The sequence below is a fragment of the Toxotes jaculatrix genome, chromosome 21 (genome assembly GCF_017976425.1).
Source record: "Toxotes jaculatrix isolate fToxJac2 chromosome 21, fToxJac2.pri, whole genome shotgun sequence".
NCBI classification, from domain to species: Eukaryota; Metazoa; Chordata; class Actinopteri; family Toxotidae; genus Toxotes; species Toxotes jaculatrix.
This window is the reverse complement of record NC_054414.1, coordinates 4,216,188-4,228,633: the sequence shown is the minus strand read 5'-3', so window position 1 is coordinate 4,228,633 and position 12,446 is coordinate 4,216,188. Positions and strand designations below refer to the sequence as shown.

Sequence of the window (12,446 nt, the reverse complement as noted above, 5' to 3'; positions counted from 1 at the left end):
ATCCTGGGTGTCACGCAAAAACTAGTTCCACTGATTTATTTGAGGCTGACTGGTTGGCTGATTTGAGGAGCCCAATGCGCTCCGAGCGCACAACATGAAGGAGGAGGAGATCAGCAGAGCGCACTAAACAGAGACTCTCCAAGAGTTAACGGTGTGTTCACGGCGTTAGAGTATGACGGGATGTGAGCTGAACTTGTGGTAGAATGGCACCTCATCTCCCATGGATCTCTGAGGGATGGCAGCTTTTCACCACCACCATCACCACCATCCGAGCGCGGACCTGCGGCGGCTCTTCCACCGGCTCACCATCGCGTCCTCTCTGAGCATCCTCTGCTTCTCCCTGGTCTATCTCCTCACTGGATGCTGCGAGTCGGAACTGACAGAAAACTCTGAGATCAAGACACCCACGCGCGAATTCCTCGTGTCCGGGTCAGGATGGCCGTACGAGAGAAACGGAACCAGCGTCGTCCAGGAGGGTATCAAAGCTGCTGGCGAAGGCGCTTTCAGTGGTCGTCCCGGGCTGGAGGCGAACAGCTCGGGGAAAGAATGGACAGCCACTCGGAGGCTACCCCAGGCTTTGATCATAGGGGTTAAAAAGGGAGGCACCAGGGCTCTGCTGGAGTTTCTGCGGCTCCACCCGGACATCCGCGCCCTGGGGTCGGAGCCGCACTTCTTCGACCGGCATTACGCACGGGGACTGGACTGGTACAGGTACGCACACATTACGCAGCGAATCCATCTCAACAAAGTCACTGAATCCACCACTGAATGCTGAAGAATTTCTGCTCTGTTTTTTTTTTTTTCGTTTTATAATCTTTTAAAGCTTTATTTAAGAGAAATTTGGTTTTATTTTGGCTGAAATGTACGCCTCTCTCCTTCTCACTTCATTTGCAAATTTCTTTTTTCAGTTTTACAAAATGTTACTCGGTGCCTGAGGAGAAACTTAGTGATGGGCACTCCTTGTCATTTGAATAATGGACGTTCACTTGGGTCCTGCTTTTTGTGTGATTGTGCAATAGAATGTTTTTATATCGCTGCAATCTAAGTCCGTGAGCCAATTAGGAGCCTCCAGCTTCCGCTAGAAGGAATGAATCTCTTTGTGTTGTTTGCATACCCAAACATATCCACGGCTATTCCGCGGAGGTTTAGGTGACAGTCAAAGAGACTCTGCCATCTGGCTATGCCAATCTGTGCGTGTGTTTGTGTGTGCCTGCAGTGCTTTCTGTGTGTGTGTGTGTGTGTGTGTGTGTGTGTGTGTGTGTGTGTGTGTGTGTGTACAGTAGGGAGAGAGAGTGAGGCCTTGCAGGATGAGTTCTCACAGAGCAGCAGAGTAATCATCTCTGGAGCCGGAGCCAGATGTTACTGTTGTCATGTGGCTCTGTTCTCAGCCTGTTCCACGAAAACTTGGAAATACTCAGAACACACACACATGAATGAGAGTCAGGGGAACCAGTTTGGAGCGACTCGTGTCACTCATAAGTAGCTGAGAATAATTTGGGGAGATAAAGGAAGGAAAAAGGGGTTTTCGACAGACCCAGGATTCCAGATTTCTGGCCTTTTTTCTAAATACTGTATGTGGATGCACCTATAGACACACAAACTGTTCCAAATATGACAGATTAAAAATGCATCCAAATCTGGCGTGCTGTTAACCAGCTTACAGTATATTACTGGGGGCTCAATAGTGGTATTGGCTCAGTTCTGGGAGCCTGTTTGGCATGTCAGCTACAATTTAACCTATGAAGGAGATAAAGTGGAAGGATAAACAGAGCCAGAAAATTCATAAAATCTGGAAATACTGGAAAAGCCTCTGCAGCCTTCCCCCGTCTGCCAGCATGTGCAGCATGTCTGCTGTCTGTGCGTTACACCAGGTGATGTGAACGTGACACCAGATTGTCATGTCTTCCCCCTCGGGCCAGATGGGGCTCGCTCCGTGTCGAGCCACTTGACATCGCTGTCAGCTCTGTCAATTGACCTCTGACTTCAGGTCACTTTACACTGGGAGTTAATGATGTGTTCACACCACTTCATAACAAACAGAACAGACCCAGAGTATACAGACTGATGAAGGAAATGTGGCTTTGTTCTGGTTTCTCAACAGAAAAATACTAAGAAGCTGCAAAAGTGTAACTTTAAAATGAAGACGTGTATACCTTTTATCTCAGAGGATAAATCTGGCTTATTTTCATATTTTGACCATCATATCTACCAGTTACGATAACACACAACAAAGTAATTGCTGGGATCTGGGACAACAGTGACTTTACTACAACAAAGTCTAAAAAAAAAGTCAGAGTTTAGCCAGATTTCCAAACCACCTAATATGGAAGGAAAATCAAAAGCGAGCACACCAGAGATGATGTTTTAACTGTGGTGGGAGTATCTTTATGAACTGGGTATGGTTTGTTATTTGGTTATGACTCAACAAATACATGAAGGTTATAATATCGTATTTTCAAAGGACGTTAGCTTGAACCAAATGAAAGTTTATTTTATTTCTTTCAGAATCGTTGTCTTTACATTTGGGATTTTTTGCATTGATTCCTGATGAACAGAACCTGAGTCTTAAGTGTAAGACCCAGGTTCTCATGTGCTTTCATATCACGCAGCAAATGGAGGGTCAGCTGTGCTTCTTACTGAGTCAACATTACATTTCTGTACCGCTTGCTTTTTTTTTCTCTTAAACCCTGCGTGGACAATCAAAGAGAATGAGATATAGAGTATCTTCCTCTGAATCACTCCTCGTCTCTCTGAGAGTAAAATAACATTTAGCTTCAGCAGGGCAATTGAGATCAGAGCCCCTGACAAAGATCCACTAATGGCGTTTGGAGCAGAGATTGGATCTGGAAGAGTGCTGCGATGAGCCCTGAGATGGGCTGGAAGTTTCCTTCTTACTGTGCTGTCTGGGATCGATAGCTCTATCTCCTCGCTCTGACCTTGGGTTGACTCCAGCATTAGAGCGGTTAGCGTTGGTCAGCTCGGCTTCTGTTACAATTAGCAGGAAGCTTTATCCTACATTGGCATATTCCCCCTGCATAGGCACACAGGGGTCATGTTGCATGCAGCTCTCTCTCTGTACCTCTGGAGGAATCCATTAAAATTACTCAGCTGGAAATTCACATCTCACTCGTGATGGTTTCTCGTTGAAAGATGACATGACATGTGGATAGGAAAAAAAATAAAGGGGAGATAAAACACAGGGTGAAGAGATAAGACTCAGATGGGCCAGAGGTTAAAGGGTGAAGTCAGTGTTACCGCAACCTCACACATCTCCGCTGACCTTTGGTTCAACCCAGGAGACTGTCATCAGAGCTGGGCTTTTGTGTGTCTGTGTGTGTGTTTGTGTGTAAATGCTGACTTCTTCATGTTCTGTCCCAGTCTGGAGACCGCTCTGTCCTCCAGACAGGGCGGCTGGTTGTATTTTGTTCTTGAGGTACAGAAAGATTTATCGATATATTATTGACTCTGAGTTACCAGCACGGCTTTAACCTGAGAGGCTGCAGCGTCAGTGTTTGCTGCTCCTGTTCATTTCCAAGAAGTCACATTTTTCAAAAACATCACAGAAAACACCTCTCCAAAAAAAAAAAAAAAATGGTGGGGAATATGGATTTTAACAAGCCATTCGCTGTAGCTAGCTTTAAGATAATGTTAATCTTAAAACTTTGTGTGTAAAAGGGTCTTAACTTAAATATGCACATGATGACTGCATACATGACATCACGCCAAAAGACTGAGGCTAAAGCTACAAGAGAATCCGATTTGAAGAGTCTCTCTCTGGCTTTATTTATCTCTTCTGCAATTTCTCAAAGTTCTCGTTTGTTGTCCTGTCAAAAATCTTTGAATTTAAATTCCTCTCCCTCTCTCTGCCCATGTTTCCTCTCTTTCTCTTTACTGACTATCAGAGAAAGAAAAAGACAAATAGACAAAACAATAACAACAACAGCAGCAGCAGCAGCAACAAAACTCTTTGAATTCCATGTGTAGACTCTTGACTCTGACATTCATCCCCTCCTCTTCTACACTGCAACTACACTTCTACTATTTACTTTGGTTTTGGTTTGTAATGCTTGTATTTTGTCATGGCCCAACTCTTTCTGTTCCTTTTAGAGCCACTTTCCGTCGAGCTTCATCGGTTTGGGAGACTTTTAATCTATTTGCGGGGAAAGTGTTTTCCCAAACTGCTATTCTCACAGACACACAGGCAGAAGCTCCTGAACTTACATGTTTGGACAATTTAATGTAAAAGTAATTTTTTTTCAAAGGGATCAAAAATGTTGTCAACAGCATATATTCTATCTCTGAGGCCCTCAGCTGGTTTGAATTCAGTTTGAGACACCATGCCTCTCAGGATGTACAATGACAAGATGGGAGGGACTAAATGATTCTGTCTTCTCAGAGTCAGCTGCTCCGACGGCACAGATTCATTTGCAATTCATATTAAACTCGTTAAGAGAGGCTTTTAAATTCATACCCATACATTGGCGGCTTTGTCCTGCCATGACACAGCACATGGTGCTACTTGTGTTTTTTTGTGTTTGTACAATGGCATATAATTGCCATGCAAATCACAGAAGAATGGCTGCCAAAACATTTGATGTTCAGCAGGATTCAGTGGGCGGGTATTAGCAGCAAACATGAAAGGCGGATTTTCTGATTCTTCTGATGAATCAGATTTGTTGATCTGCAGGAGGGAAAGTACTATAAGCGGTATCAAATATTATATATTTTTAGTATTTTGAGCTGTTTTTGCACAATGAGACATCATGCTCAAGTGTGAAGTCATTAAAGCTTTAAGAACAGATTAGATTTGTTTTCCACGCTAGTTTTTGTTTGCTGCGTGTGTGTCGCTGGGGTTCAGGTGTGGTCTGTCCTGTCCCTGTACTGTACTGGTGGTGATCAACATAAGGCCCAGACGGGTGAGGTTGATCTGGCCCTCATTAAGTCCCTCCCCTGGGGCTTGGAAAGCAAAGGCGGGGGGGTGTATGTGGGTGGGGGGGGTCCTGGGGACCCTCTATGATGGATGTCTCCTGGAAGTGGACAGGGCACAGCCACAATGGACCGACTCCTTAATGGTCCCCCATACAGAGGGAATGGATGAGCGGTCTCCCAATAACACACTCATGCCTGCATGCGGACACACACATACACACGCAAATCTCATGTTTGACTCATAAATAAATAGTCAGGTGTGTATAATGAACACAGTCAATACGTTGCTCTTTGATTGGCTGTTGTTTCCTCCTTGGATCAAGCATCAAAGGTAAACAGACCAGATTTTACATCTTTGATCCACCCTCAAATCCCACACTCCTTTGCTGCATATTTCGTGCTGTACATGTGATGAACATTGCAATTGCTTCACATTTGTTAACAACACACACACACACACACACACACACACACACATCACATGACACAACATGCTACTGATGGGGCTCCAGAGGGTCCTGGCTCCCCCAGTCTCCACCTGCCACTCTTGGTCCCAGCTGAGGCCCAGTGCTGCATTACCATTCTCAGTCTGTCCCCTTACACTTACACAAGCAGCTTCCTGCCTCATACACCCCATCATACAGCTCTCATCCCAATACGCACAATCCCTACTGTTCTCGGTTGTACACCATCCACACCCACCTACGCCTAGTTAGCCTAAGCCCCCCATAGGATCAATAGCCAGTGGCCTTGGCTGGCCTGCGGTAATTCACCGGGGAGGCCTGCTGAAATATTGGGAAATGGACGACAAAAGAGAGGTCCCTCAAAGGCAAACAGAGGCTTATTATAAGCTCCTGGATAATCCCTGTGTTCATCATACTGGATGTTTGATCTTACACTCAGTAGTAAATGAGCAGTGTAAGGTTGTTGCTAAAACAGGGTTTTTAAACTGCCAATTAATTCAGCTTTTTTTTGGAGGGATTTCCTCTCCAACACATGGTGTGGCCAGTCAGTTCTATTCACCTGCCAGTGAGACGCTCTAACACTTGGGATGTTAATGCTCCCCCTGTTGCCCATTTCACTCCCCCGTTATGCAGACCAACCAGTAGAAGTCCCACACATGGTAGTGTGGAAAGAAGAAGATCGGCCAACAACTGCCTCTGCTGGGAATCAACCCAAACGTGATTGAAGTGGGCAAGAACTTTACCCCCCAGTGCTACTGACTTCAACAAAGTAGTTTTAGTTCCCTGAACCAAACCTTAACCATAGAGGTGGGAATTCAGAATTTGTTTTTTGGAACAATCATATGGCTCATTATGATAGCATTTAGGTGTGAAAAGTATTCACTTTTATATTTTTCTTTATGTGTCAGTTCATTGATTCATGACCTTGGCAATCATAAACAGACTCAGTTAAACACAGGACAGACATACATTCAAGCCTTAGAGAATTATTTCCATATTTATTACAATGCACGAAAACTGGGGAGTACTGAAGCTAACATAGAGCTAACTTCAGAGTTAGTTTAAGAAATGAATTCCATGTTTACCTGTTTCACACAACACATGATTCAACCGTGATGCTGAATTGCTTCTCAACATCCACATTAGAAAATCTAAATAGAACCATGGCTCTACTCACTCAGGTTCAGCTCAACCAAAAACTTTATTTCTCTCTCTGAGAAAATGTTGCATAACTAAAAAAGTCTGAAACCGAAGTGAAGTAACAGACATATCCTCAGGATCACCACGTTTTCTATGCCAAAAGTAGGATAAAGGCATATTTAGCTATTAGAAAAACTAACAGCTATTTGTCTGTCAATTAGTGCATCTGTGCAAAGCTCATAGCAGAAGCATATTTATAAAAGACCTTTTCTTTTGATGGTGCTCTTAGGGGCAGTAATTAGCTCTTTGTGCTTAGGTAATGGTATGGGGCTCTTGGCTCTGAGGCTATTCACAGACAGATTGCTAATGGAGGCACGTTTGTATCCACTCCCATCATTCCTTCATCAGTCACCCACCCCTTTCATTTAAAACACTCTAGCAAATGCTCTGAGACACACACACACACACACACAATTGGATGAAAACACACACACAGCCTTTAAAGGGTCGAGTAAAAATCCACCACACCCACCCTTTATGTCTTCAGAGTGTTTGTGTGTATGTGTGTGTGTGTGTAATTGTTTTTTTTTGTTTTTTATTTTGTCTTTTTATATGTGTGTGTGTTACACTGAGAAAGATGGTGGTCCATTGGGAGACCAGAAGCATGATACCAATTGCTTAACTAATGAGTGAATAATGACCGTATGTTTTTGTTTTGGTGTGTGTGTGTGTGCACCCATGTGCCTCCGTGCATGTGTGTGTGTGCATGAGTGTGTAACAGACTGTGCGGCTCCTCCTGCTCAGGGTATTGGAGTTAAAAGGGAAGTCTTCAGGCTAAGTGGCGGTGAGCGCTGCCTCACACCGATCAGATCAAATGAAATCACTGTGTGTGTGTGTGTGACATTCATAAAAGTGGGGCCAGTTTAGGGGATGGATGTATTGACAGGAGGTCGTGTTGCAGGCGCATCTGAAACCTGAGCCGATACCAGAGGACAGTCAGAGCATCCTGTCCTCATTGTATCAGCTCTGTGTCCCCTCTGGTCTCTTTCTGTTTGTCCTCCTTTTATTGACATGACATTTCTAAGTACTTGGGAACATTTTTATTGACCGCGCGTCCCTAAAATAGGAGATTACATAAAAAAACACAAGGGCAGTTTTCTCATTATGAGAAAACTTAAAGCTGCATTTGAGAATAATTTTATATGATCAATGGATTAAATGATTGTATGATGTGAAAGGTGTTGCTTGAAGTGACAGACTCACAGAGAATTATCACCAGACTCTTTTCCTTTCAGCTCCATGGAGCTTTTCAGCACATTGTTTTGGTTTTACATCCAACATTAGTGGTTGATATAAAGTACATCATATGTTTTTAATTTCAAATCTGCAAATTTTAAGATGGTTTGATTGACTGAAGAGTCAAATTCTTGAAAGATCTTTGTGATTGTTTGGAAAATTCAGGCATTGAAATCTTATATTTATAAATCTATCTCCGTTGAAAGGGACCGGGTACCAGGGATTTTATTTTGTAATTTTCATTCAGTGTGGAAATTAATGGAAACCAACAGGTTAATTTAAATATCTGAAACTGTTTGCATGTATTCAGAAATGGTAAGCAGTAAAATGAAGGGTATGGGAGTTTTAGTTAAAGAGAGAGAATTTGTAAACACACTGGTATGAGCCTTTAATTCCCAGTTATACAAGCCAAGATGCTGATTCAGAGCTGTGTGTGTTCAGCCAGTCAGTCAGGTGTGTGGCAGGTGTGTTGGCAGATGTCCCTGTGTCCCCAGATGGTCCTGTGGGGCCTCTGGAGTCATTTATCTCTAAATGAGTCCCATCTGCCGGGCTTCTGGTGTGGAGGTGGAGGTGAACAGAGCGAGACACGTTCAAGGAAAGACTCCTGTGTTTATGTAGCACGGCTGTCACCTGCCTGTTCGTCAGGATCACTGGAGATCTACTGTACGGACGCACACTGAGTCTGTCAGAGAATGATGTGTGTGTTTAAGTGACTTTTGGGGCTTGTATGAGTCAGAATCAGTGTGTCTCTGTGTGTTTCTGATCACTGTATGCCCTGAGGCATCGCAGGAAGTCATCTCAGTTAAACAGTTTAAGCACCTTTGCAGCCAAATACCTGTATCATTAACTTCTTGAGTTCATTTCCCTCCAAATTCCCCCATAAAGAGCCGTAAAGTTTCAAAGTTAATAGCTACTAGTTCAACATTTGGGTGGTAAAATGCTTCTTACTGAGCTCAGGATGGCAGCAGCCACTAAGATGTGCAACCAGCAGGAAGAAGCACAGCATAACTTTGTCTTCTACAGACAAACAGAAACACAGCAGCAGAGACTGGCATTGATTTTCCACCCACTCCCAGGACCCACCAACTGACTGAAAGCCATCCAATATATAAAGGCACCAACACCAACCATTATAAATACAAAAGGGGTGTTTCTACAAGAAGGGGGCTGCCATTATGTGCTACTAGTTAATCTTCACCTTTACACATTTCTCCAGAAATACCATATTAATATTTATATTATTAATATATACTCAGACTACTTTACCACACCCCAAAACAAATCAAAAAACATTAAACCAAACCTAACCCAACTCCCTCAAACCTCCCTCCTCTCCTCAGTCTGTGTGGTTTGCCCCAACAGGACTGATTGAACGCACCAGGCCCTCGTCAAACGCTGATGAGCGTGCCTCTATGACAGTGCTCATCCCTGGAAATACCCAAAGAAAGAGGAGAGACTAAAAAACTAAAAAGCACAGCAAACAATCATCACCATCACCAAACATCTCCTGAAAACGAGTCCAACTAATGCATGAATCAGCCAAACAGGATCCATCTTTAGCCGATTAACACACTCAAAAGAATCACTAAACAAATAACTGAAATTAATAATCATTGTCTGAGGTCAGTCTGTAGCAGCGGAACAGTAACTTTGGTACATACTGCAAGACACTAAATGCAATTGAAAAAACAAAAAACCTGATGCTGATGCTGATAATATTTGCCTCTGCTCTTCTAAAGGTATTCTGCCAGTAATGAGTTTATTGAAGTGACCATATTTTTCCTGCATTCACAGGAGTATGATGCCCAAAGCCCTGGATGGCCAGATTGTCATGGAGAAGACGCCTCGTTACTTTGTTACTGTGGAAACGCCACAACGAGTCCACTCAATGTCGCAGGACGTGAAGCTGATCGTGGTTGTCCGTGACCCCGTGACCCGAGCCATATCTGACTACACACAGATCATCTCCAAGACCCCTGACATCCCTCCATTTGAGAGCCTCGCCTTCAAGAACCGCACCACGGGTACAGAATGATTCTGGTGTTTGAGTTCAAGGTTTCTGACCCGGTACTCAGTACACACACAAAAGACACACCTACAGTGCTGGCTGCTCAAAAAAAAAAACAAATAGGTAATACTGATCAGCACACAGCAAACACTGAGGCTCAAGTGCAAGCAAGCAGCATGAAACAAATCATCATCATGGGATAACAAGCTTCGGATAGAAGGCTTAAAGATCTTCTGCTAGGCCAATAGCTAGAGGATAATAGCTTAAATGTAAAAGCTGGGTCAGGATCTGAGATGACAGCGACAATAGCGACGATGGTTTTGAATTAAAAGACTTTGTATATGTCTTTTTTGTCTCTAGGTCAGATTGACTCTCTGTGGAGCCCGCTGTGGATCGGCCTGTATGCCCAGCACCTGGAGCGTTGGCTGGCCTGGTTCCCTCGGACTCAGATCCATTTGGTCAGCGGGGAGAGGCTCATCTCCGACCCGGCCGGAGAACTGGGCAAAGTCCAGGACTTTCTGGGCCTCCAGAGGATCGTCACGGACAAGCACTTCTACTTTAACAAAACGAAAGGCTTCCCCTGCCTGAAGAAGCCGGAGGGCAGCAGTAAACCTCACTGCCTGGGGAAGACAAAAGGGAGGACACACGCCTTCATCGACCCGGAGGTGATGCAGAGACTGAGAGATTTCTACAAGCCACATAACCAGCGCTTTTATCAGATGGCAGGACAGGACTTTGGATGGCAGTGACCCTTTGATTGTGTGGAGCCAGTGGCTTTTGTTAGAATTACACTGCTTTGGGTAGAAGCCTGCACGAATCTTCCATCTGACTGAACCAGATGCAAAGACTCAGAGTACAAAAGATCCAGAAAACAGAGCCAATTATCCACCTCGGACCAGCAGAGCTGCATCTCAGAGACTTAATCATAAAAAAGCCAGTGTCAATACGTTCACCTCTACCGATCAATTATCTTGTTCAAGTGTTTGAGCGTCATTTTATATATCATAGATGTTCAGTGAAAGGGGTGAGTGCACTAACAGTTTGTGGTATGTAAAAAGGGTGTCATTTCTTAGCTTTCTTGTTTGGTAGGATACATATTCCTACGCAAATAAATCATCTATGTGCAAGTTGGTCATAAGGCTGTGTGTTGCTATAGGTTAAGGGTGCATTAAGTTGATGGGTGAAATACACAGTGTAGCTTTTAGTGTCTCTGGTCTGCAGTTTAATTAGGTTGTAGTGGCACAACTAACCCAGAACAGACGATACATTCTCACAGTCCTGAATTTCCATAACTTTCTTTTTCTACCCGTTTGTTCTTCAGTCCGACTGGTTAAGAATTTAAGGGCAATCAATGCATACATATTGAGTATCGTTCTCCAAGCTTTGTTCCCGAAAAAGGGGGGATGAATCTTTTATGTGGCGAGCAGCAGAGGGGTGAGCGAGAGAATCTTTATATGAGCTCAGATTTGACTGAGTGGTTTTGTATTCTTGAATAATGAATGTGGATAAATGGATGTAGGGGAACTGGTGTGGAACACTTGCCTCTTCGCCTACTGGCACATCTATGTGCCTAGGCTTAGGTTAGCTTTCCAGCTGCAAAACCACCCCCGCTGTACCTTGAACGAAGTAAAGGGACCACTGGAGGACAACCAAAATAAGAGCAGGTCAAATCAGCGAGAGAGGGTCGACCTGTCACTTGTCATTTCTACTGGATGTGATGTAGGAAACTTTCAGGCTTAACTGTGTTACTGTGAGGGCCTGCTTACAGGGTTGTCTGTTTTCAGTTTGCATGTATTTGCACTAGTTTGAAAGCCTAAAAATAAAAGTATTTTTAAACATGGACCTTCCTTTTCTTTCTCACGGTTCATTGTTTACTATAAAATGCTGTTATTTCACGGTCTTTTAGCCTTAATGGGTAAGGTTTGGATTTATGTTGAACGAGAGCTCAGAACACCAGTGCAATTGGTTTGCAAATACATTTATGTACATCACAGGTGTAGGGGCTACAAACTGCCTTGTTGATAAGATGCAAACGGTCTGTGGGTCATTGTAATAATGTGAATAATGAAATTATTTTAATGACATATCTGAGTTTGGTTACACTGTTGGTTTTTATGGTTCATTCTAATTTTAAAATGATAAATTAAAAATAAAATAAAATAAAAAACAACCTCAATGTGATATGTCCTGTCCTGTCTGTGTGCAGTTGCTATCAGTAACAGTAAGGAAACGGTGCCCTCTTGTGGACAATACATGAAAGCTTTGGGAAAAAGTTCAGCAGCAAAACATAGTAAAAACATGTTGCTTTATTTTGATATACCCTTCTCATTTACATTTAAATTAAATCTTCTCATAGAAAGTTTTATTCATAGTAATATATTAAGTTGCAAATAATTATCCACAAAAATGTCACTAAAGAACACTACACAAAATGTGCCACTGCAAAGAAGTCTGGCATACACAGAAAGACCACGATCCATGCTTCAGTATTCACTGCAACTCAGGGCGATGAAACGGAATTTAAACCGAACCAGAAATAATCTGAAAGTCGTCTGCAATACATTTCATTTTGAACTAACTAAATAAATAAAGTACACAAATATAATACA

General features: G+C 43.2%; 1 protein-coding gene across 1 annotated transcript; it reads left to right on the top strand.

The window, feature by feature from the left end:
• The first annotated feature begins 235 nt into the window (after positions 1 to 235).
• hs3st3l (heparan sulfate (glucosamine) 3-O-sulfotransferase 3-like) lies at positions 236 to 10,743 on the top strand. The gene is made up of 3 exons (XM_041067258.1): positions 236 to 711; positions 9,624 to 9,853; positions 10,198 to 10,743. The coding sequence occupies exons 1-3, from the start codon at positions 236 to 238 to the stop codon at positions 10,584 to 10,586; spliced, it is 1,095 nt and encodes a 364-aa protein (XP_040923192.1). The 3' UTR covers positions 10,587 to 10,743.
• The last annotated feature ends 1,703 nt before the right edge of the window (positions 10,744 to 12,446 follow it).

Bases quoted from the DNA above. Each gene is read 5' to 3' on its own strand.
- hs3st3l (XM_041067258.1), top strand. From the start codon at position 236: ATGGCAGCTTTTCACCACCACCATCACCACCATCCGAGCGCGGACCTG. The intron at 712-9,623 runs GTACGCACACAT...CTGCATTCACAG, and splicing joins CGGGGACTGGACTGGTACAG to GAGTATGATGCCCAAAGCCC. The intron at 9,854-10,197 runs GTACAGAATGAT...TTTTGTCTCTAG, and splicing joins CTTCAAGAACCGCACCACGG to GTCAGATTGACTCTCTGTGG.